The sequence below is a fragment of the Podarcis filfolensis genome (genome assembly GCF_964270895.1).
Source record: "Podarcis filfolensis genome assembly, chromosome: 13".
Classification (NCBI taxonomy): domain Eukaryota; kingdom Metazoa; phylum Chordata; class Lepidosauria; order Squamata; family Lacertidae; genus Podarcis; species Podarcis filfolensis.
The window spans coordinates 19,751,811-19,777,344 of NC_139615.1; the positions used below are offsets into that span (position 1 = coordinate 19,751,811).

General features: G+C 45.2%; 2 protein-coding genes across 2 annotated transcripts in view; one reads left to right on the forward strand and one right to left on the reverse strand.

Moving 5' to 3' along the window:
* Positions 1-25,534, forward strand: part of LOC310746528 (integrin alpha-M-like) — a 156,713-nt gene that overhangs the window by 75,920 nt on the left and 55,259 nt on the right. The gene's annotated exons all lie outside the window — the stretch shown is intronic.
* Positions 375-23,398, reverse strand: LOC310746506 (cathepsin D-like). Its single transcript, XM_083580334.1, has 9 exons — positions 23,244-23,398; positions 16,544-16,694; positions 16,020-16,143; positions 12,736-12,854; positions 10,009-10,208; positions 7,845-7,973; positions 4,250-4,445; positions 3,274-3,372; positions 375-2,398 (listed from the first exon to the last, which is right to left on the reverse strand). Exons 1-9 carry the CDS (start codon positions 23,303-23,305, stop codon positions 2,144-2,146), a joined length of 1,335 nt encoding a protein of 444 aa, XP_083436460.1. The 5' UTR covers positions 23,306-23,398; the 3' UTR covers positions 375-2,143.

The window sequence follows — 25,534 nt, forward strand, 5'->3', positions numbered from 1 at the left end:
CTGTGCCTTTGGGGGCTTTTCAGCTGCTTTTCTTTGCGCAAGGAATAACAGGCAGCCACTGCCACTTTGCAAAAGGCGACCCAGAATATGTTTCTTCCTGCAACTGCCACGTGATCAAGGGGCTGGCCCTAAATATTGTACTGCTGTCCTCCTGAATGGCTGCACCCCCTTCATCGGTGTCCCGGAAAACAGTTACCTCCCTCCCCTCCGCCAAGCTACTGTGTAGGTTGTTTGTGCAGTTTGGCTGCCCCTGAGCATATCAATTCACCCTTGTAAGAGCGTATGTCTGAATATAGTATAGCATTATGTGGATTAGACACGGACACACACAGTTGCCAGCCAGGACTTTTCAGTAATCCAAGGCGAAACAGGACTTCTTAAACAAAGGGTGTTTATTTGCGGGGCTGGGAAACAGAACAAGAACACAACTAGAAACATTAGGAAACAAACACAAAAGCTTAGTAGGCTAACTTAGCTAGAAGAACTCTGACTTTGCTTGGGACGTGAGATGCTATGTCAGGGCAAGAGTCTTAAAAGTTGCAAGAATTCTTAAGAACGTTATCAGTCCCCTTGGGAAGTGCACACTGATGTCATGGAGAAACAAGCCACCCTGCTTGTCCTTCTGTAATGTCCAGAAGGACTTGCCACCAACTCCACATGGATCATCCTCTCCATCGTGCTATGAGCCACTTACGGGCCTGGTCCACGCATTCCCAGCAGCTGTGGAAGCGAGGCATGGGAACTTTATAATGGAACGGTTGAGATTCAGGGGGCAAATACTGATGGATGTTGCGGCCAGGATAGGCTGGCATGCCACAGCAAGTGGGGGCCTGGGAGGAGTGCTGCAGTACTCAGTGAGAGAGTGAAAGCCTCTCTCCCTCCCCTCATCAGTCCCTAGTGCTGCTCCTGGCAAAGCAAATCCAAGCACCCTCCTATGTTAGGTGAGCTTTGATCCTAAACATAAGCATTTCATATTAATTTCAAAATGCACAAGGGCTTATGAACCATTCTCATGAAGGAGAAAGGAAGGCATTACCCACAAGAGCAGCCTTCCCCAAGGTGATGCCATCCAGATGTTTTGGGCTACATCTCCCATCAGCCTCCACCAGCATTATTAACCCTTTCTGTCCTGTAAGTCTCTGTAGCGGCATTTCAAGCTTCTGAAACGATGGTGGCTTTTAAAATCATTTTTATATCATTGTGTTATTTCCTTCCAGACTTTATTCTTTTATGAATAAATATTACAGTCGCAGCATTGCAATATTTGCACTACTCATATTACAAATGTTAATATTTCAGGAGCAAGAACACTAATACTGAATCCTTATTGGTCACCGCTAAATCGGTGCTAAAGAAAGCAAAGCAATTTTGTATGTGCGCGCGCACACACACAATCGTCTCCAGTACAGTTCCCAAGGGTAGCATTGCTAATTGCACAAAATTAGATTTTCTGTGAATACGCATGTAGGATACTTGTTCTCACATGCATGCATACAGACGCACTCACAGATCTGGTAACACAGTCCTGATAACCGATATCTCTTTTTCGCTAGGCATGCCAGAGGCTGAATCTGGGACCTTCTGAGCACAAAGCACAAAGCCTGTGCTATGGGCTCAGAATGTTACATCACCTTAAATATCCAAGGGTGACTCATCAAGCCGTGAGCTATCAAGTCACATGAAGAAAGCATTATCCCCCACCAGCTTGTTGATCCCATTGTCTGAGGCTGTCCTGCTTGCTGTAGCAAACAGGACTCTAAAAGCTGCAATCCCAGCCATACTTCCTTGGAAGAAAGTCCCTCTGACCTCACCGGAATTACTTCTGAGTAGACATGCATAGGATCAGCAAGCTGGGGAGGAGGATGGAAGAGGAGAACTCGGTGGGAGAAGTTCTGCACACTTGATATACACAGCAATGTATTTGAAGTTCAAAGGGGACTTTCCAAGGTGCATCATCTTTTCCTCTGCCACCATGAGGATTAGAAACTTGTGTTGTTGTTTTTTAAAAAAGGAGCTGTTCTGAGAAATAGGGTGACTGCAAATCCCATGCTGTGGAACCCCACCCCTGCTGCTATGCAAATACACACACCCCGCTTCTCAACCCTGCTGCGTTCCTGAGTTCAGCACTTGGAACACTGGACAGCTAACATCCGGCGGTTGTGGTGGCTGCAGCTGGAGTTGTGCCCTGTGGAGCCGGTGTAGCTGCTACTGCAGCTGTAGTTGCACCGCATATGGTTTGTTTGGAGACAGCTAAGCCAACTTGGTCATTATCTCGGTCAAAGACTGAGTAAAAGCGCCGGAGGAAAACGTCACCCAGGATCCAGAGTGGTCCAGTGGGCTTAGGGATGTCAAGACCCATGAAGCCGCTGAGGCAGACAGTCACTCCTCCTTGGGTTATCTGTGAAGATGGGAGGGAAATAGCACAGTTCAATGAGAGGCCATCGCAGGAGGCTTACAGGCTTCTAGAGACTTTAGGCAATGCCACTATAGTCCTTTCCGCTGAGTAATTGTCAGTTTGAATATTTCCCCTTTCCCCCATTTTTCTATCTTAAATTCAATTCCCCACACCTCTGCATTATTTAAAGAAAGATCCTCATGAAAATTCATTAGCATTTAGTGGAAATTTCTCCCTATATTCATAGAATCGTAGAATAGTAGATTTGGAAGGGACCCTGAGGATCATCTAGTCCAGCGCCCAGCAATGTGCAGCTATTCTCATTTTAGCATGGAAATTTCCCCAACACACACATTTTTGCAAGCAATTTAGCTTGTAATGCATTTTTTAAAAATGTTATTTTCATGAACATGTGCATTTTTATGCTCACTTTCCCCAAATGTAGACATTTATGTATGTATTATTTGGATGGAGAATTGCAGATTTTGAAAGACAGCTGTGTTTGGTCTGCATATTGTTTCAAGAAGTGCAAATTAGGGAGTTGTGTATTAAAATGCTAACCAAATTCCTCCCCCACCTATACTCCTGAACAAGGTGTGGGCTCACTCTCACTCAGGAATTCTGAGGAACATAGGAAGCTGCCTTATACCGAGCCTGACCCATGGGTTCACTTGGTCAGTATTGTCCAGTCAGACTGACTGTCACTGCCTAGGGTCTAAGGCCCCAGTTGCATTATACACTTAATGCACCATCATACCACTTTAGAGTCATAGAATCACAGAATTGTAAAGTTTGCTTGGATCCCAAGGATCATCTTAACCAACCCTCTGCTAAAGCCATCACCATTTCGTCAAAGGTCTTGTGTTGGCCTCTCTTACCTGAAGAACGTAGTCCTTTGGTGTCAGAGCGAAGGGCTTTCCACCAAGATGAAAAGTCACGTTTGGTAGCTCAGGAAGTTTACTGCAATCTATTGCATACTGTGGTGGGGAAAGGGAGAGTGCCATGAGGAAGGGAAGGGGAAGAGACTGGACAGCCATTCTTCTCTTAACACACCTCTTCTATGCTAGGGCATTTACCCCAAACTCCACTCACTCCCACCACCGCATTTTGCCAGAAGTTGAAGGTACTAGACTCAACGGCAGATGAGGAGCTGTCTCTGAAAATGGCACCCTTGGGATTGCATCTTCTCTCCTTAGCCAAATGCAGTGTGTTGCATCATCACAGGGTGACCTTCCCTGCCAATGGCAGTCAGTGATGTGGAGCAAAGGAGGGAACCCCACAGTTTGATGCTGTTCCTTGTCAAATCACCTCCCCGCAAAAAAACAAGAAAGAACGCTCAACAAACACCAGGCATAGTCTGACCTCCATGCTAAGCTTTGTGTAAGCAAATCAGGATGAATGATAAAAAAAACAGGTGGTCAGGAAGAGCCCCAGGGTCGGGGAAGGAAGGCAGGTTTTGGCCTCACTGCAAAACTGGCCTCTTAAGTGCAGGACTTTAAGGTGAAAATACTGTCGTAAGATTTCCAATTCATATGGAAGAAAGCAAAAGAATGTTGGGTATACCATTGGAATAGAAACAAAGTCTGCTTCCTGCCTCTGCTGACTCTGGTCACTGAAAATGGTCCTGCATAAACTCACTCCTTCAAGTGCACAACCCTAGCCTGAGTTCTGCTTCCTGGTCACATTCGAGTATGATGGGATATCACACCGACAGATTGACAGCAGAGAGAATAAGCCAATGAAACCAGAACCAAGGGGTGGATTTGTTAATTTGGAAGGCTCTGCATGGAGGTTTTGATGTTGTTGTTTTGGTTGGGTCATTAAAGGATCCAAGACACGTTGCCTCTTCCTTACCTGTCCTCCCATGATATGTTCAGCCCCAATGGCCTTCTGCAACTCTTTGATTTCATCACTAGACCCTGTGATAAGAGAAGTGCCAGTGTCCACAATGCCTTGGCAACTGTCCTTGCACAACTTCGTTGAATTGTCCTTGTCAAACAGCCTCCACGGCCAACATTTTTCACTCTTGGATTGCTTCTCCACAGTTATCCTACACAGAGGGGAAACGAAAGTGGTTGGCAGCCTTTATTCACGGTGTTTTGGAGGCCTGATGAGAGTTGAGAGGACACATCTGTGGCCAGACAACCAGAAGCTAGTGAGCAGGAGGACTCTGACCACCAAACTCATACACACCGCTGAAAGAGCTTGGGATTGGCAGTTTAAGATCTAGTTCTCACCAACAGCAGATGAAGGGGATGAACCTGTGTCTGGGCTGTTCCTCTTTCTTCTTTACACACACGAATTGAATAAATAAACCTCCGCACCAAGAAAACTAGCATATCAGGCAGGGAGTGTTGTTAGGGACCTGAGCCCTTGGGTTTTGTTTTGTTTTTTGCACTGATCCCCCTGCATAAAAATTGCATGGGCTGTTTCTCTCTATACTGTTACATTTAAAGACCTTTTAAGAGGCCTGGAAAATCCTAGGAACTACTGTAGCTGATCTCACGTAGCTATAGTTCCCAGCACTCTTAACAAACTACAGTTCTCAAGGTTCTTCATGACTGTTAAAAGTGGTCTAAGAGTGCTTTAAATGTAGGATATGGATGTGACCTAAGACCTCAACCACCCACTGTTTTAATTTGCCCATCGGCAAAATCTGGGTCATGGGCCTGTGTCCCGAGTTTGTTTTGGACTTAGCAGTGTCCTTGATGTCAGGTTTCCAGCGATTGACTTTTCCCTGAAGGTGCTGCGTGGATTGATTGGAATTTTCCGCTTCCACTCAGCACATCTTTATTTTTATTTATTCATTGAAAACATTTGATTTCCCATCTTTCAGCTTTTTTGCCTCCAGGGCAGCTTACAATAAAAAACCCTCCACAACAATAACAGAAATAATATCCAAGAGAACACGCAAAGTACAAAAATAGCAGAAACCTCAGGAAACAGGAGCAGCAAGTACTGTATATCGGAAAGTTGGTTGAAAATGCAACAGCACTGCCCTCTTGTGGTTAGTGCTGTTCTTGCAAAACAAACAACCTATTGAATAGCTTAAAAAACAACCCCGGGACCATCGGTAATGTTGGTAGCATATGGAACTCCAGTCCGGTGTTACACAAGGACTCAAAACTCATGGTTTATAGCTGAGGCTCTGGAAATGGTTTTATACTGGTTGTTAGATTTCAATAATGCATAGCTGATTTCTTGCATTTTTGAAATTTAATTTTATATTTTACTGTAATATTATGCTTTTTTTTGCTGCCTTGGGAGAATGTAAATCAGAACAATGGCTTGCAGATTACACACAAACACTGATGTGGGGTGAACTCTTTTGCTAGATACTCATACTCTACCATGATGAGAATACCAAATCTTTATATTGCTACATTTCTAGTCCGCCTTCCCTCCAGGTAGCTCAGGCAGTACAGATGATTCTCCTTCGCACACACATGTTACCACTGCAGCAACTCTGCAAGGCAGGCTAGGCTGTGAGATAGTGACTGGCTGGTCCAAAGCCATCCAATGAGCTTCATGACTAAAGTGGGGATTCGAACCCTGGTCACTGAGATCTTAGCCTGACATTCTAATAGCTGCACCATGGTGGCTTTGACCTCATCAGGGGAAACCAAAAAGGCCATGTACATCCGGTGAAGACATCCCCACCTGCTCTCTGATGTGAACAACACCATGCTAATGCAACTTGAAATGCAGTGGGCGGGAAAATGACCTCATTGCATCGCAAGTCCCTAATGTGAACATATCCTTAATTAGAATACTGCTCTGTAAAGTGGTTGTCTGGAAAAGCCAGACTGAGATTCAGGTTTAGGGCAAAATCCTACATCTGAATTATACCAGCCCAGCATCCTTAAGGCAGCCTTCCCCAATTGGTGCCTGCAAAAAGTTTAGGACTACAACTCCCATCAGCTCCAACCAGCACTGGCTGATGGGAGTTGTAGTCCAAAACATCTGCCAGGCACCAGGTTGGCAAAGGCTGTGTATCTCCACTGGCAGAGATGAAGCCACGCCAGCAGAACTCCCCAGATGGTCTGGCGGAAAACTCCACCAGGATAACTGCAACTTGGCATCACTGAGAGGAAAGGACTGCTGTACCCAAGAGGCCAGAGGGTAGAGTGTTTCCTGCATTAGGCTTCACATTTATTCTTTAAACACAAACATTTCTCATAGATGGCAAATAGAGATATGTGGCCTTGCTTAGAACATCTTTTTCAGGTGGGGGGTATTGCAATCATGCTGAGTAATGGAAATGCAATTATATATTTACTGTTAGGACATTAATTTGGATGGATGCAAGCCTGAATTATCTTATCAAACTCCCAAGCAGCTAAATCTGCCATTTTAGACACTGATGCCACCGAGGAAGGCTGTAAGGTTGAAATATGTTTGACAATTATAACTATTATTCACTGATGACTTGAAGTGCTATTCTCTAGGTCTACACCCAAGTACCATCAGCAAAAGTGTTTTGTTCACTGCATATTCAGGATGTCAATATTTTTAAAAAATTAATGGTTTGTTGTTTGAATTTTTAAACACTGGTTGTTTTAAATAAAGCAGGAGTTGATTTCTGGTTTATTTGTCTTCTGGAATCCATATTGCCAGCAGCAGGCATGGCATGGGGGGGGGGAGTGTGTTTGTGTGGCTACAATCAAAAGTGGGTAGAAAAAAACCTTCAACTCTTGCCTTCGTGCAAGAATTTATATTCTGAGAGGACTTCCAGTTTATATATCTGGAACATATTTCTAAAAAATATTTTGTTTGTTTGTTTAGGAAATGTCTTTGGAGTTCAGCAACTCCAAGAATATCTCTGCCAAAAATAAATAAATCCAAATTCGGATTTGGTATACCATCGTGCTTATTAATTGCAATGTGCCAAAGCCTGGAAACCTATATCTGGTGTTAACTACCCAACCTGGGCAACTTTAGAATATACGTATACATCATCTTTGGTGGATTGGACAATATTAGGATCAAAATATTTGAAAATGCGGGAGACCCTTGAAACAATTAAGTCGGTTAGAAAGAAATGGAATATAATGTCTAATAAAAATAAAATTGATCCACTTTCGCATGCTAAATTGACCTTGTGGGGAAACCCAGTTATAAAATTGGACAGTTCAATAATGCACAGCAGAGGCTGGTCCAGTGGGGCAAGAGTGGCACTTTACCCAGCAACCTCAGTCTGCCCTCACCCAGCCTTCACTTGCCAGTTTAGGTGGTGGCAGCATTGCCTATCTGCTTCTTCCTTCTTAGTCTCAGTCTTCCCACGCAACAAAAGACTTTCTTATTCCAGCATGTGTTCTGAGGTAGCGTTCAGTTCTATGGCGGCTTTTAATTGTTTTGTTTTTATGTGCGCCATCTTGGAAATGTGAATGACTAAGCGGTACATAAATCTATCCCAGAAACAGATCAGGAAATAAATGGCGGCACTCACTTGTCTATCTTGATCTGCCAGTAAGCCTTGCGTGACACTGGGATGTAGTGGAGCTTCCCTTCATAGGCATCGTGGTTGATATCTCCGAAAACCACTTCGCCACCGTTTTTTTCGTAGCCGCTCTCAGTGCTAGGAGAAGAATCAAAAGGGTCAAAAGGTGCTTCTTCTGAGGAGCAACAATGGGTATGTGTGTGAAGCAGGCAAGCAAGAGGAAAGGATATTTTATTTACTTAACAAAACTTGTGAGCCAGCTAACAGGGCTGGGGAGGGACCCTCACACCTCTAAGTGGTTGAATAAACATTGGCATAAATGTATAGATTGCCTCTGGGCAACCTAAGTCCACATTCATACCTTTAAAGCACTATGATACCACCTGAAACGGTCATGGCTTCCCCCAAGGAATTCTGGGAGCTGAGGATTGCCAGGAGACCCCTGTTCCCTTCCTGCAGCTACAGTTCTCAAAGTGGTTCAAAGGGAACACTTGGAATTGCAAACGGTCACTCAAATCCATGATGTTCTTTTAATCTTGTTCCTTTGATAAGCTTCACCTGCCAATTTATGCATGTTAGCTTTCTGTTAAAGGGTACAGGAGTAGGTCAGGCCATCCCAGCCCCTGGTCAGTTGGCAACCCTGCCTCATGGATAATGGATTCTGATGAGCAATGGCTGCTCCATGCTCCTCTAACATGTCACATCCATCACCGGGTGGGGTCTCAAAGGGACAGTTCGAATCTGAACAAACTGTGGCTTGAGCTTTAGTGCTGACTGCGAAAGGTTTCTGAGAGGCTCTTGGCTGGCAGAAATAGCTGTTTAAGATCTTGATCTTGAGGGTATGGGCTGACACTGCTTTGGGGCTAGAAATGATTGACCATGGCCACCGGGTAGAGTAGCCACCTGGCATGCTTGTTCATAACCTACTGAACCTGTATAGCTGTAAATACGGTACATAGGAAGCTGCCATACTGAGTCAGAGCAATGGCTAAACATGCTCAGTATTGTCTCTAGGAACTGGGAGCAGCTACCCAAAGTTTCAGACAAGAGCTCTGCCTGGAAATGCTAGCAATTGAACTTGGAACATTTTGAGCTCTACAATTGTTCAACAGCAAGGACACTACCAAAACAATGTTATTTTCCAGTACTCTGTCACCAAAAAGAAGCAGACCCAGTAAAGCTGTCATGTTACATGAAACACCAGAGTGATGGAACCACCTGCCATTAGACGAGGAACAACCAAGAATGCACAGAAAATATCCGCATCATCCCACTCATGTACCTATAATGTGTGACGGTATCCACCCAGAATATATACATGGCAGGACGTACTGAACTCCACCTGGCAATCAACATTCTCTTTAATTGTATTGTATACACAGAGGCATTTCAGAATCCTAAACCAGTCTTTGTGAGTCACTGAAAAGAAGAATGTTATGCCAACTGGAAAACTGACAGCCCAGATTCCTGCATAAAAAGATGTCACCCAGAGCTACCCTGCTGCAACAAGATGACTCCGGCTCAAAGTACCTCTTAATAGCTTACTTAGGCCAGAGGTTGCCAACCTTTTCGGGCCAGTGGATGCATTTGGAATTCTGATAATTCAGTGCCAGTCACAAAATGGTTGCCATGGGGTGTGTCAAGTAAGACAAAATGGTGGCCACATTTAGAAGAGCAAAAAGGAGCAGGCATGTTCCCCACCCCCCATCAATGTGGAAAAGGCACCAACATTGGCCACCACTGTGCTTGTTCTTCTCTTCTATTTGTTCTTCTCTTCTATTGAGAATGGAGAGAGTGTGCCTAATCCTAACATCCAATGAAATGTGAGCATATTTTTGAGGGCATGTTCAGTGTAAGAAAGACTGAGTCAATGCAAACAGCAGCTGAGAAGGAAAAGCAAATAGTTTCTCATGCATTGTAATCTTTTGCCCTTGGAGATGGTTTGGAAACTTCAGTTGGTCCAGAATAGGGCAGCAAGATTAATTGGGACTTGATGGTATGATCCTATTATGCCAGAGCTTCGTTAACAGCTACATTAGTCATGTCAATTAATTCCAACGAGTCTACTCTGATTGTGGCTAACACTGGATGCAACTCTAAAGGGATGCATTGGGACTTGGGCAGGGTAAGACTGGGATGAGAGAAAGGAGGAGGTAACATGAAGGATTCCTACTTGCAGAGGTGGAAGGAGAATACGTTCTTCTTAAGCAGCTTATTCTTCATCATGTTATCAAAAGGTGGGGTGATATTGTTGACTGAGATGCTGGGATACCCCAGCCCCATGATGCCATCAAACTTTGCAGCTACAAAAACCAAACCTGGCAGATCTGTAGCCTCGGCAAATGTCTGGTTCTGAATGCTCAAGTTGCCAATCTGAGGAGAGAGAAGGTAAGCATCATGTCTTCTGCTCCATCGACCAGATACTCACATATCTCTGAATTAGAAAAACCTGATACCTACTACAACACTCAGTTTTGAAGGACCAAGGCTTTAGCATCCTCTTGCTGCATCTTTAAGCCTAGAGCTCTGTCCCTGAATACCTGTGTGGTGTCACCTGTCTTTCTTCCTTCAGATCCAGTGCTTACTTTCTAGTAGAAGAGAAACTGGGATTCAGCTGTAGCTGGGTTGAGATGTAACAGGAGACAGTAGTTTCCCACTATGTGAATGAATCATGGCAAGCCATTGGGTTGTGTGCTCCCCCTCCTTCTCTTTCATGAACCAGAGGAAGAGATCAGAAATTATAATCTGGTAAACTATAGTGAAGGTAAGCCAGGATCAAACTGCAGTTTCAGATTTTGGCATGTTCCGAAACATAGTTTAAGCAAACCACATTTCCTCTCTCCAAATGCAGAGGTAACTATCTTGAAATATGCTCTGCTCTTAGGATTTGCTTAGGCAATATCGCAAAGTGCTACATTCATGTAATGATGCCGTGTGTGTGTGTGTGTGTGTGTATTGCCATGATGAATGTCTGAATAATTTTAATTAAGGCTCATAGCCACTGCAAGATTTTTAGTTGATTAGTCATGTAACTTTGTAATCCATCAATATAATTTAAATAAGTTTGCCTATTTTCAAAACATCTCTCAAAGTGCCTTGTGGAGGATGTTGGAGTAGTAAGCCTTAGACAATTTACAGTTTAACAAACAGAAGCTGTCAGAGGTTACATTGGAAGGAAAGCCTATCTCACTTTTCTCATGCCTTCCAAAGGTAAACACAAACACTCCAGACTCATCCTCAGTAATGAATCAGCTAAAGCCCATTGGTCATGAGCAGCCCTCAGCGGGGCTGGCTTGGATGCCCAAGATGTCCTGGGCATAGTAATAGTAATAAATAATAATAATAATAATAATAATAATAATAATAATAATAATAATATTTATTTATTTATTTATTTATTTATTTATTTATTTATTTATTTATTTATTTCTACCCTGCCTATCACTCTGGGCGGCTTTCAACAGAACATTAAAAACAGAACAAAACTTCAGACATTAAAAACTTCTCTAAACAGGGCTGCCTTCAGAAAGCCATGGCTCGGTGGTACAGCATCTGCATTGCATGCAGGTTTGATCCCTGGCATCTCCAGGTAGGCCTGAGATTATCTGAGATTAGCCCTAGAGAGCCACTATCAGTCAGCATAGATAATAATGAGCTAGGTGGGCCAATGGTGTGACCAGGTGCGCCAACTCTATAGGGCCAGGGAGTCCTCCTCGGTATATGTTGGCAAGGGCCTCAGTGTTGAGGGGGTGGAGGAAGGCTTCTCCTGAGCACAAGAGAGGAGGAGCCACTGGCCACTGAAGCCAGGCTGCACTTGGCTCCACCCTTTGTCTCCCCCTGACGATGTGACGTCATGCGTTCATCGTGCATCACACACACACGACGTCCCACGTGTTGGGCGCCCTCAACCTCGGGCGCAAGGTTGTGCCTCTGGGTCTGACTCAGCATAAGGCAGCTTCCCAAGTTCCCTTGCATTTACAGTGATGCATGTTTAGTAGGTAGTGAAGGGGCCTGGCAGCTGGCCACTCCACCCAGTAGGCCACAGACAACCAGTTCTTAAGCCTTTGTTTACATGTATGCGCAGCAAAGTCAAAATGCCTTCAGCCTCACTCAGAGATTTAGGGTGCAATCCCTGTACCAGAGTTATGGAAAGCTGAAGGGCTACAGGATTTGGCGGAAGCCCAGTTATGCCCGTGGTACTCGAGAGGCATTGCTGGCACAAAAAAATGCACTTACCACACAGAAGGTACACAGAGGCCTAAGCCATGGTGAGCTTTTCAAGAACGCTATGAAAACCTAGTTGGTTGTGTCAGCCTCACAGTTATTCAGGGGTAAAGGATAAAGGCTGTGTGGGTTTTTGTGTTTTTTCAAAATGTCATTCACAATAGTCAAAAGGCAAAAATAGAAGCAGTGGTTTACTGGGATCAGGGGCCAGAACAGGGCCAGAACTGTCCCTGGCAAACAACAACAACAACAACAACAACAACAACAACAACAACAACAACAACAACACAACAGCTGGAACCTTCATATATGTATCTAACATTTTAAAACATTAGTCTCTTCATCACTTTCACAACCAAAGGGCCATGGTCTCCACCATTTAATAAAAAGGAGTGCACAGTTCCCAGGCACAACTCCCTCTCTCTCTTAGAAGCTATCACAGAGGTGTGTGAACTTGTGGGCCGATGCTGGTGATTCGGTGTGAAGGAAAAGACACCCTGCATGCTTGGGTGCTTTCCCCCATCCTCCATCCCCTCCCCATGATAACCTCCAGGGCTGACCTGGCACTGAAGTCACGTTCTGAAGGTAAATCGTACAGAAACCTTCCCTCCCCCACTGGTTAAGCTTATTCTGCCTCTTGGAGAAGAACCTAGGCATCTGAGCCCCCTGTACTCACCCTCAGAACATCCTCGCTCAAGAATCCTTTGAGACTCCCGCTTCCATAGTGAATGGCAAATTTGGCTTTGTTGGCCTTGTGAGTCAAGGAGAAAAAGCCGTGGTAGTGACTGTGTACCCCTGAGGAGAGAGAAAGCAGCTGTCTGTGTGGTGGCAGGATAGGGGTTGGTTTCAACTCTAGTGCTTCTAGCTCCCAGGAACATTTTATTAAAAATATTGTTGTTATTACCATCATCATCATCATCATCATCATCAAAGCTTACGGTTTCCTTAGCAGCAGCTACCTCACAGGTGACACTGTCCTGTTATCATTCAACAATTGCACGATCTTTTCTTGAGATCAAGAAGAGTATAAAGGCCTTCCTCCCTAAGGCTGCACAGCAAGGATGGGGAATCTCAGGTCAAGTGAGGCCAACTAGGGATACTTGTGTGGCCTGCCAGTCTGTTATTCCCCAAGCCTCCACCTGACATCATCTGGTGTCAGGTGTGAGGTAAGCAAAGCCAGGGTTGCAAAGGAACGGCAGGGAGCCTTAGAGTTATGATGCTCTGGTGGTTCATCTGCAAGTGGGGTTGGGCACCTTTTAAAGTCGTCACCAAATGCCAAGCCTCACCGGAATCACTTCCACCCAGGAGCCAAATTCAGCCTGCAGCTGCCAAGGTTCCTGCTGAAAGCCCAAAGGCAAGCCCTGCTTTTGGCAGGAATCTTTGGCTTGAATTTGAGCTGGGGCTTACAAGGGGCAAGTCAGTGCAGCAGAAGTTTGAATTCAACCCAGGAGTGCCAAGGAAGATTAGCGCACTCCTGATTCTTCCTTTGAAGCAGAATCGCTTGACATGGTATGATGTCAGGTAACTGGCAGCTGGCTGGCCCAGCCCTCTGGCCAAAAATAGCCAGTGGATGGTGGGCCAGTGGCCACATCCACTTCCTCACTCCTGCTCTAGAACACTGGTGACAGCAACACTTTGAGGAGAGGGTGAAGCGTAGTCTAGCACCCACTTCACCCACACCCCTTACGATGGCCTGCCAGCAAGTTCTCTTGTCTCAGGTGGAACCAGCTTCTCAAGTCATCCACAACAGGGGGCTGTTGACATCTCTTAGGAGGCTAGATTTGGCCCAGGAACCTCATTACTATCCCTGACCCTAGTATTTTTCTGTTTATTTATTTAGGAAACCATCATTTGGTGCAAGACACTCAGGACAGCGTTTATTCCGGGCTGATTCCAGAGTACTTCTTTCAATTTCCCATTGTTCCAGTCTTAAATTTGGTTCTATACATTTCTGCAGCCATTTGAAATGTTTAGAAAAACCAAACATCCACATGAAAATAATTCAGCATTTTAGTGCAAGGGTCTCCTAAATAACCACCTATTTGTACGTGGTATTGATTCATGTGCACATTTCCGTAAGCATTTTTCCAGATATAATGCACCTGAATATGGTGTGTGTGTGTGTGTGTGTGTGTGTATACACACACATTTTCCCCTATCACATGTTTTTTGTAAACACTGTTTGCTGGGAGATTTGCATCACAACATTTGGAGAAATGGAAATTTTGAAAGGATGGCTCTGTTTCAGTTCTCATATTGTTTCAGAAAGGGCAGATTTGACCGATTTGGCTTCAAATGCGAACTGAATCAGATTTCTCCCCCATCCCTCTTCCAGACTGATGCCCTGAGCATGAATAAGCCATTACTCTTCTCCCGGAAGTGACAAGGAGAATTGTAACTACCGTATTTTCCACACTACCACGTTTTCTGTGTGTTTATGCTGCTATGCTACATCCCCACCACTAGTGGGCATTGTGACAGAGCAGCTGTGCATGAATAAAGAGAAAATTCGGTTCGCCTGAGTGATTTCAAGCTATATATAAATAGGTACTTATATCGCTGATTAATTTAGCACTGAAAGCTCATTTATGTAAGTGTGATTGTGCATTGCTGCCCAAGAAATACATATATTTTTAAAAGTTTGTTTTTGATCAGAAGTGCATATGGTAAGTGTTTAATCAGAAAGAAAATGTGTGTAATGACAGCTTTTCATTGTTTTAAAATTAGCGTTATTGTGTTACAGCACTGTAAAACTCTTCTGTTTAAGCAATATTTTCCCAATATTTGATATTTTTATAAAACGGATGGGAAGTGGGAAATTGGCAGGGGGGAGACATCTTGGCAAGACGGCAAGATGTTTTCTTTTGATAAAAATAGCATTGTAGTAGCTGCATTCGCACATCACGGTGAACCTTGATTGCGAAAATGCTCCTTCTTTGCTCCTTTGCTAGCAGAAGGGATAGCAAAACAAACCATAAATCCTAGTTTGAACAGAAAACAAAGCCAAGCATCAATGGTTTGCCACTGTTGCTCGTGTTACAGGAGGAGCAAAACAGGAGCCATCTCTGCATTCATAGGAAATCATGAACGATGGTTAGGAATAATTAACTATGGTTGGTGCTTGGGAACTGCAGCACAAGGGGCTGTATGGTTTACTACACTGGTTCTCATAAAATAAAAAAACAGTAATAGTAATCCATAGAAACAACTAGAGTACAGTGGTACCTCGGTTCTTGAACGGCTTAGTTGATGAACAAATCGGCTGCCGGACGTCAAAAACCCAGAAGTAAGTGTTCTGGTTTTTGAACGTTTTTCAGAAGCCAAACATCTGACACAGCTTCCGCTTGAGTGCAGGAAGCTCCTGCAGCCAATCGGAAGCTACGCCTCAGTTTTCAAAGGGTTTCGGGAGTCGAACGGACTTCTGGAATGGATTAAGTTCGAGAACCAAGGTTCCACTGTAGTGCTTAGATCACTGCTACCACCTCATTCCCCAAGAATGGGCCTTTTCAGTGGTAGATCACCACTTGTGGAACTCTCTCCCCAGGGAGGCCTGCCTGGTGCCATCTTTATCTAGTTTTAGGTGCCGATTCATTTGTAACCAGGGTTTCAGCTCTTAGTTTGAAGGGTTTCAAACAATTGTGGCCTTTACAGTGAGGTGGGATCTGTAAGACCCGTCTTTTATATAGAATCATAGAGTTGGAAGGGACCACGAGGGTGACCTAGCCCCTCTATGCAATGCAGGAATCTTTTCCCCGACGTAGGGCTTGAAGCCATGAGCCTGAGATTTAAGAGTCTCATGCTCTACCGACTGAGCTACAAGGCAGCAAGAATGTGTATAGTTGTGTTTTCAGGTTTTTATCAGCTGTTTGTTATACTTGGTTTTAGTGTTTCGTTGCTCTTGTGGGTTTGCTTGGGGTCACTTTTGTGAGGAAAGCCAATAAGAATAAAAAATAAACTTACAGCATGCCAGGTGAAACAGGCAACATTTGGAGGAGGGCACCCACAAATTGGACGAACCAGTATCAAAGACAACATTGAAGCACTGTTCTGGGGTTCCAATGCAGACCTGTCCATAGTATTGTGCCTAGGGTAGAATGGGAAAGGAAGGGGTCAACACAGAATTCCCCAAATGGCTTCTCATTTCCCAGGGCTGGTGCAAGGTTTGACAGGGGGGTTGTACAAGGTGCCATCAGTCCTAGTTTCTGTCCATACCCTAGGGAAGGTGAGTGGGCACTACTGGGGGTTGTTCCACTAGGGCAAATGGGACATTGCCCCCCCCCACTCAGCCTACCCCCACCATTTGGGGGGTCAGGGGGCACGGCCCATCAGCTTCCTCCCCCTCAGAAATCAGCAGAGAGGAGAATGGGGATAAAACTAGAATTAATTGGTGCCTATCAGGGGCTTTGTCTCTGCCTCCTGTTGGGCTCCCTGCCTTCTGCCCTTCCTGTCCCAATGGGCACCATCTGCCATTCGTGGGCACTTACATCCATGTAGTTGTGCAGGCGTTGGCGGGCGACAGAACCTTCTTCCGAGGGTGACCCAGACCTGACTCGTCCTCGTCTTAACAAGTCAGCGATGGGGAGGCCTGACCGGCCAAACCGGCTTCGGACTGAGGGGAACTTCTGCAATGGGATCCTGCCAAGGAGAGGAAAATAAGCAGAGGAGAGTTGTCAGGAGGAATGCATTATTAGGACCAGCCCTTTCATTAGACCAGGGGTAGGCAACCTAAGGCCCATGGGCCGGATGCGGCCTAATCGCCTTCGCAATCTGGCCCGCGAACAGTCCAGGAATCAGCGTGTTTTTACATGAGTAGAATGTGTGCTTTTATTTAAAATGCGTCTCTGGGTTATTTGTGGGGCATAGGAATTTGTTCATATTTCCCCCCCAAAATATAGTCCAGCCCACCACATAGTCTGAGGGACGGTGGACCGGCCCACAGCTGAAAAAGATTGCTGACCCCTGTGTTAGACAGTGAGGTGGCTGCCTCAGGCAGCAGGTTTTAGGTGCAATGAAAGGGAAACCAAGTGTTTTGTTTACTACTATTATTTAAATATTGTATTGGTATTGCCAGGGCCCTCAGATTCGTGCTTGTGGGATTTTCAGGTGCCAAAATAACCCTACATTTCAAGCACTGTTATAGCTTCCAGTGAAGAATCCTGGAAATTGTTCAGGGTGCTGACCCTCCCAGACCTAGAATGCCCAGTACCCTTAACAAACTACAGTTCCCAAGGTTCTCCATGACTCCATGGTGTAAGAGTGGATTAAATGCATGGTGTGGATGTGACCTCAGTTACACAAACTTAAGGCTTTGTTGCAGTGAAGTACAGGAGCTAAGTGCTCAAATTACAGGGGGAGAGGGACCTTTTCCCCCTTACTGTTTTGTCTCAGACCCTAATTATTGTTTTTAGAAGACTATGGGGGCTAAAATCTGAAGGAGTTAGTTGAGGAGGGAGGCTTATAGATTTCATTATGGGACAATTTTCCTGCATAATGTTCCAGTATGCACTTGAATCACTTTTGCAAAATACCAACCACCTGGAGGCATCTGAGATTTGCACAAGTAAAGTGGATTAAAGCGCTCTATTGCCCTAGTGCAACAAATCCATTTTGGTTTTGGTTTAGGAAAGTGATGTGAACGTGTATTGAAACACGTAGAAAGGACAAATGAATAATGGGAAGACATATAAAAACCCTGCTAGCAAATCAAGACGAATGCAGGATGAATATTCAATGTTGTATAATTGCCTGGTGAAATCAGAACTACTCAAGCAAGTTTTGACATGTCTGGCTATGTTCTGGTGGGATTCAGTCACATACTGGCAAATTCTCAATGCCCAGTTATAGTTGATTGGGAGGTCTTGCACAACAAACCCGCTTCCCCAAAATATCAAACTTTTTGCCATAATGAAAGTGACAGGGAAATGTGGGAAATTACAATCAAATATAACTAGCAATCATAGGGCTAGTTAATGCATGAAGGGGTTAAGACCGCAGAATTGCTATATTCAGCTGCTAGGTCATCCCCCTCACATGGGAAAGAGCAAACAATGTGAACTCTCTGAAATAGGATGTGCATGAGCTTGCTCGCTACAAGCTCAGACCGCATGCTTAGAGCTATTTCACTATATTTTGTACCCCAAGATTCCTGCCTGTGTTCACTTGCTGCTGTATGGATAGATTCATGAACCTGACCTTTGGAATGTTGTAGGTAAAGCATTTTAAAACTTACTAAGGTGTGTGGTCTGATGAACTCTAAGTGGGATAGAAATGTGGAAGCTCTGGTAGTGGACTTAACGGGATATTAAAAGGTTTAACACTGTAAATTCCCACGCTACACTATTGCTTGCTTTTGTGCCTTTTTAAACACTGCCGGGGGCTTTTTCTTGCTGGAGAGTATGTTTATCCCTGAGCTTTGGATCTAGGGATCTGGCCAAGTATCTCATGAATTATCCTACACTAGTGATCTATAACTATTCCCCCCTCGCCCCGCCCCCACAGGAAAAGTGTGGGATAACAATTGCTTTGATGCAATGTCATCTAACCACACCATAAACAAATGGTAATGAATCATCATTAATCAGCCAATGTCATCTGCAAGCAAGTCAGGATGAACGCTCAATAAACAGGTGGCCTGGAAATGCCCCATGTCTAACCACCATGTAAGCTTTGTGCTGGCAAATCTGGATGAATGCTGAATATAAATGCTGAATATAAAGGTCACCGGGAGGAGCTGAGGCTGATGGGACTTTTAGTCCAGCAACATTTGGAGAGCCACACAGGTCCGTCTGTCCTCCCCCTCCCCCCCATTTCCTGTGGTGGGTAGTTGCTGGTGAGGAAGCACTTGGCCAAACAAAAACAGACTTCAGACACTAGCTATGGAGCCCAGGTCTAGGATGCCTGGGTTATTTGGGAAAGGAATGGAATTAATTATTTGGGAAAGGAGGGGGGTGTTTGCAATTTTTGTGCAAACTTGTGTCATAGGCCTGTGCTCTGAGTCCTTTAAAAACATACAACAGCCCTGTTGGACTCCAGCTACCATCAACCCCAGCCAGCATGGGCAAGGAGGGCTGCCCATACCACACATCTCAAGCACTCTTACACTATTTTACAGCTTCCTCCAAATAATTCTGGGAAGTGTAGTTTGTTAAGGGTGTAAAGAGTGGTTAGGGGACCCCCTCGCAGAGCTACGACTCCCAACACCTTTAACAATTTCCGATATTATTGGGGGGAGGGGGAGCCATGACTGTTCAAGTGGCATAAGAGTGCTTTAAGTAAATGATGTGGGATATGGCCTGGTCCAGCAACACTGGGAGGGTCACAAGTTCTGCATTCCTGCATTTAAGAATGGCCCTGGGTTATTTTAGAAGAGAGAGGGTGTCTATGGGGTGACAGCAGTACTGAGCCAGAAACTGGTACGGCACGTAAAATGGCCCCCTTTTTTTCCTAGCCACACTAGTGCAAATATAATAATAATAATAATAATAATAATAATAATAATAATAATAATAAACCCCTGCTCTTCCAAAAGCACGCAGAGCAAAATGTAGTACTGTAGAATCCTATTTCTGTGACTGGCAGAAGTTGGCGAAAATTTTGCTGGCTTATTATCAACCTCAATAAAGTTCTATTTTACACACACACACACACACACACACACACACACACTGTATATATGTCTGTCTTCAAAAAAACTAGAAGACAAATAAAGAGCTGCCAGATCTCTGCGTTCAGGACAGGGCAGGTAAGAGTCATGCAGAGCATAACGCCCACCAAGTTCTTCCGGGATAATCCCATTTTCTTGCCAGGGAAAACTCCCCACCCACTGGGTTCCAGGTAGTCATCTGAGCCCTATGCAAAAGAGGGAGCTGATCCCTGCCATGTGGTTATGGAAGAGGCAGGGAAGCACATCTTTTCCAGGGGCTGCCTCCTGCTAGCTCCGATTCCAACCCCAGGTGAAGGGCTGGCCTCACCGCCCCAGCGCACATGTCCTGCCCTGCCTGTTGATGAGCAGCGCAGCATATCTGTAATTATCTCCCTTGCTCATCCCTCCTACCTACAGCTGGGTGATGGCCAAGTATCGGTGTCATAATTACAAGGGCCTTCTTAACGAGGGCTGCTCTCAGGTGTTTTGTTTTGCTCTTTGGCTAATGTATTCCTACATGGGCTGGGAGGCGGAAGGATGTTGGCTCAGCAGAACGGAGCGCAGAGCGCTGAGGCCGAGCACCTTGCGCAGACAGGAAGTGCGTGCTAGGTAAAGGTTTGGTGTGACATCATGTTACTCCCACTGTCAAACTGATAACCTGAAACTCCCCACTCAGAAAACAATGTGCTTGTGCCTCGGTTTTGGTAAGAGGGGTGCCAACTTTTCTGTTTGTAGTATAACCCGCCTCTGTTGCTCCTGAGCCTTTGACAACGCGGTGCAGTGGTTAGAGTGCTGGACCTAGGACCACCTGGGTTACCAGGGTTCTTGTTCCCAGTCAGCCATGAAGCTCCCTGGGTCACCTTAGTCTTGGTCAGCCTAACCCACCTTGCAAGGCTGTCGTGAGGACAAAATGGGTGGGGCAGGGCAGAATGATGCATGTCACCTTGAGCTCCTTGAAGGAAAGGTGGGATTTAAAATTTCAGTTTGACAGGCAGATGCTAGCAAGCAATAACATTTAGCTCTGTACCCAGAAAAATCTTCAGTGGCTGGTTTCCACACATCAACCTACTGTTAAAGGCAGAGGAGCATGTCACTTGGCAACCTCACTCAGACTGGCAATGCTAGGGAATCCTCCAGTGACCTATTTATTTGGCATGCTCCCTGGTTTGTTTGCACAATGCTTATGAGGGGGTTTAAGACTGCCTCCTGTTTTTATTGAGCATTCATTCTAATTTGTTTACAGGGCGGTTATATGGCAATCAGCATTCATTCTGCAGAGCCTTTAATCTACTTCTTATGCGCCTGAATCCCTCCAGCAAAATACCAGCAGTCTGGAGGCACCCCTAGAAAGCCAGCACTAATCCAGTCCTCTCCTGGACTGGACCCTCCACTATCCCTGAGGTCTTGCTAGGAGAGTGACCCATTTTCTTGGCTCAGCATCTATATTTTTAAAGCAGCTGTCCGACAGACACAAGTTCAAAAGGCAAAGTTTTCCCAGATATGGAGCTGGAGCATGAGGAAAGCTTCTCCTGTTGAATTTTTGCCTGTAATTCAGCACAGCAGTCTTCAGGAGGGAAAAAAGGGTGTGGGAACCTTGTTTTCAGCATAACTTTGCCTGCTGCTATAATTTAATCCAAACCTTTATTCCTGAGAATCCTGGAGTTCTAAGCCTGGCTCTTAATGTTGCTGCTGCATTTCACAAGGTCTTCCTCCTTTCACAAAACAACCTGCCTTCTTTCTCCCTCATCACCTCTCAGGGGCCCATCACCCTCTGCTTCAACCCGCTGGTTTGCAATCCCAAGAGATTTCTGATCTTCCATTCTAACCACTAGTCCCTTCTCCCTTCCCAGTCTGTAGTGGAAAACCATAGTGAGTCGCTCTTCTCTTCCACAAGAACATAGGAATCTGACTGATACTAAGCCAGGCCATTGGTCCATCTAGCTGGGTACTGACTGGCTTTCCAGGCTGGGGATTAGGGATGCCAACTTGAATAAAATATTTGGGTTGTGTGTGCCAGATAAACCCTGTCTCCAATCTTAGCAACAGAGGTACCTAGTGCTGGTGAAGGTATATTCCCCTACCCCACTTTTTATCCCCTAAACAGCTCTGTGAGGGTGACTGGTGATTGGTCCTTGGCTACTCTGAATTATTAAAGCTAAAAGGGGACTTGAACGCAACTCTTCCAAAACCCCAAATTTCTATGCACTTTGTTAACTCCTCCCCCTCCCTCCTGCCTAAAATCAATGAGGGTTGGCTGCAAAATTGTGCATTTGCCTGCTTGGGCATATTTTTTTAGGACCCACCTTATTTCTGCGACAGTAAGTTGTCTTAAATTGCTTTTAAATATTTTGATTGTTGTAACCTGCCCTGGGACCTTGGGGTAAAGGGTGAACTAACAACAGCAGCAACCTATGCTGGCTGTTTAGCTGTGATAATCAACATTCATTCATTCATTCATTCAACAACAGCAACAACAATGGGTGTGGAGTTTTACCCTCCAAGTCATCTGAATTAGGTGCTCCTAGTTTAATTTTTTAAAATGATAAGCAACTGGGAACTGCTTCCTCACTTGTTGTAATAGAACGCCGTAAACCTGCCCAGTTTGCACTCTCTCTCTCCACTCCAATCGCAAGGAACAATGTCAGAGGTTTTGCCCAATCCCAGCTCTCTTGCCATCAAACTTTTTATAAGTTCTTTTACAGGGCTTGTCGGGAAACAAAGTCCAAACGTGGAAAAGAAGGAAAGGTAGCAATGCCCATCAACTCTGGTATCAAATATTTTATTGTGGGGGCTGAAGGGACCTAAGCCTCTAGGAGTTGGTGCCTATGCTGAGGACATTCCCAGACCTAACTGGAGGTGCCAGGAATTGAACCTGGAACATCCCCATGCAAGAAGAAGAAGAGCTGTAGCTCTGCGGTAGAGCACCTGCTTTGCATGCAGAAGGTCCCAGGTTCAATTCCTGGCATCTCCAGGCTGTGCTGGGAGAGGTGCTCTGAAACTCTGGAGAGTGACTGCCAGGCAGTGAACACACTACTGAGCCGGGTGGACCAATTGTCTGACCCAGGGCTCTTCCACACTTCCGCTAGTGCTGTACCTAGAAAGTGCAGGTCTGAGCAGCTTTCCTCCTGCCCTACTCCTTTCCAAGGGAGAGCCCACTCTTTAGTGATAAATCAGAACAAATGGCAATCTGGGGAAAACCCAAATTGCCATTTGCTCCGATTGCACCCTAAAGATTCCCCCAGGGGAAGCAGTGGGGAAAGAGTAGTGCGGATAAGCCCTCAGTATACCACAGCTCCCTATGTTCTACTAAAACTGAGCTGTCTCTTTGCCTTCCACTAGACTGTATGCCTCTTTCAGGAAACTCAAGCTACCCATTGCACCAGCTGATGCTTAAAATTAAGCTGTGTTGTCCCGTCATCTCCTGGAGGTCTAGCATCCCTGACCCACTCAAAACTGTTGCTCCACATAGGAATCCTAGCTACTGGAATACCCCACTAACCTCTCCCACCATGGAGCTTAAGAAACGTCTTGCTTTCTCTCACCTCATGAGCCCTTGAGCCCCAACTGCCAGCAGCAGTAGCATGACACAGAACCGGCCTCCCATCTTCAGCTGGTCCTTTTGCAACCTCCAGCGGTGTTTCCTTCTGTCTTGGAGGCACCCGGTTTACTTGTCTCGGGGTGGACTAGATGTATATCTGGACCGGCTGGGTAGCAGCACGGTGAGTGCCTCGCCCATTGGTTTCAGGAATGCTAGCTGTAGATCCTGATTGGTTAAGAAGGCAGTTATTTCCTGCAATTATTGGGGTTCGTGGTTCCAATAGGTTCATCCTGCAATTATTCCATGCACTCATGGAGACAAATTGTTCTGACTGGCTAAGAGCACCTGGGATGAGGGTTTCACCTGAAGGAGGAGGAATGTTGGATTTTTAGGGTTCAGAATCTGATTCGCTGTGTGGGAGAAGTCACCTCCTGGGTAGTTTGTAGGCTTCTGTTGATGATTGGCTGGCATCCCCAGTGGTTCAGCTCTTCATAAGGTAGAGCAACAAAATAGCCCCCAAAGTCATCAAACAGGCAGGGCAGTTGTGGGCATCTTCCTTGTGGTTCTCATTAATTACATACCCCATCATTTGGTCTCAGTGGGGCAGAGCTTGGAAATTCCCCTTTTCCCCCTTGGTCATGGATTTGGAAAACCTTTTTTAAAAACACACATCAGCCCCAACATTCCCCTCTGATTTGCCTCAGACTGAGGAGAAGCAGCCAAAAGGTGTCCAAGGGTGTTCAGGGGAAAGCACCTGAGCTCAGGCTGAAGTGTCACGACCTGCCCTTAAAGACAAACCAGAAATTATGGTGTGATTCATAAGAGCAGTCCTGAAAAAGCAGAACTGATCAGGTTGGAATGAATGGATTGCAGTGCAGACCTTACCTGCCAACTTAATGGAGCAGCGCTGTGACAGCTGCACTTGCTGCCATAGCACTGCTTTGCTAAGCAGGCCAGAACCAGGACTGCCTCAGAAGTAATGGCTTTTTCATTGGATGAACAGGCAGCTGTCTGAATCTTTTTTTAAAAAATGTCCACAGGCCAGAAGAGGTTCTAGCCACATAGCAACCTTCCTCTGCCAATGTCTCTGAAACCTCACCTGAATGGCCACCCTCGCCCTTCCCCATGTTTTCTCTCTCTAAACGAGAGCTTTCCAAACTTTTCACGTTGGTGACACACTTTTTAGACATGCATCATTTTGTGACACAGTAATTCGGCTTTACTAGCAAACCGGAGGGTAAACTAATTCCTTTCCAGCCCCGGGAGAAGCGCAGGGTGTTCGCGCAACACACCTACACACTACAGACGACACACTAATGTGTCATGACACACAATTTGGAAAGCTCTGCTCTGAACCATTTATAAAACTCAGCCCTGTGGTCTCAGACAACAAAGTCCATCCATGAATTTACTGAGTCATGCTTGGGGTGTGACAGCGGCAGATCTTCTGGTGGTAGAGCTTAGGGTTGCCATTAAAGGGCAACACACTGTCAATTATTTAGTTTATCACTGTTTTTACCTTGGGAATTTTCTACCTCAGATGCCAAATCGGGTCATGCCATCTCTGCCTGAGCAACTTAATTGTCTCCCAGCTTTCATTTCCCATGTATGTAAAATGGGAATAATAGCTCTCTCTCTCTCTCTCTCTCTCTCTCACACACACACACACACACACACACAGAGAGAGAGAGAGAGAGAGAGAGAGAGAGAGAGAGAGAGAGAGAGAGCTGTGTTCATGAGTCAGGAAATGTTTTCCCTCAGGTTTTATTTTGTACCAAAGCTCACCATCACTGAGTCCCAAGGGTGTGTTTCCATGGGTCTTGGATCATGGAAATAACAATGCCTCTAAGCATGTGCAGAAAGACATTTGCTATGTAACATTTTTATCAGTAGTAATGAAAGCCTGCTCCCATGAGCCATGTGGAACTTTGAGGTAGGCTTTATTAGCTCTGGCATCACATTAAGCCCTGGTTATCTCCCCTTGAAGCACTGAAATAAGCCTGGCAATAAAACCAAATCGATAATGAAGATAGTGTTGTCTTTTAGCCACAAGAGACAGCAGTTCTGCGGCTCATTTGAGGATGGATTTCACCAAGCAGCGTCATACTCCCAAAAAGTCAAGCAGGTTGTGCATGTTTGAGGAAGGAACATTCGGATTGTGTTTCTCTGACTTGTATTTTATGAGTGGAATTCTTCCTAAAATGGATAACCTTCCTGTTATAAACCCCTGCACCAGAAAACTACACTTTCCGATAGCTATTTATACCAAAATGCATAAGGCAGTCATTTGCTTAA

Coding starts and splice junctions, on each gene's coding strand:
- LOC310746506 (XM_083580334.1), bottom strand. CDS start 23,305: ATGGGAGGCCGGTTCTGTGTCATGCTACTGCTGCTGGCAGTTGGGGCT. Junction 16,695..23,243: donor GGGGCTCAAGGGCTCATGAG/GTGAGAGAAAGC, acceptor TCTCCTTGGCAG/GATCCCATTGCAGAAGTTCC. Junction 4,446..7,844: donor TGGCAGATCAAGATAGACAA/GTGAGTGCCGCC, acceptor CCCTCTGTGTAG/GATAACTGTGGAGAAGCAAT.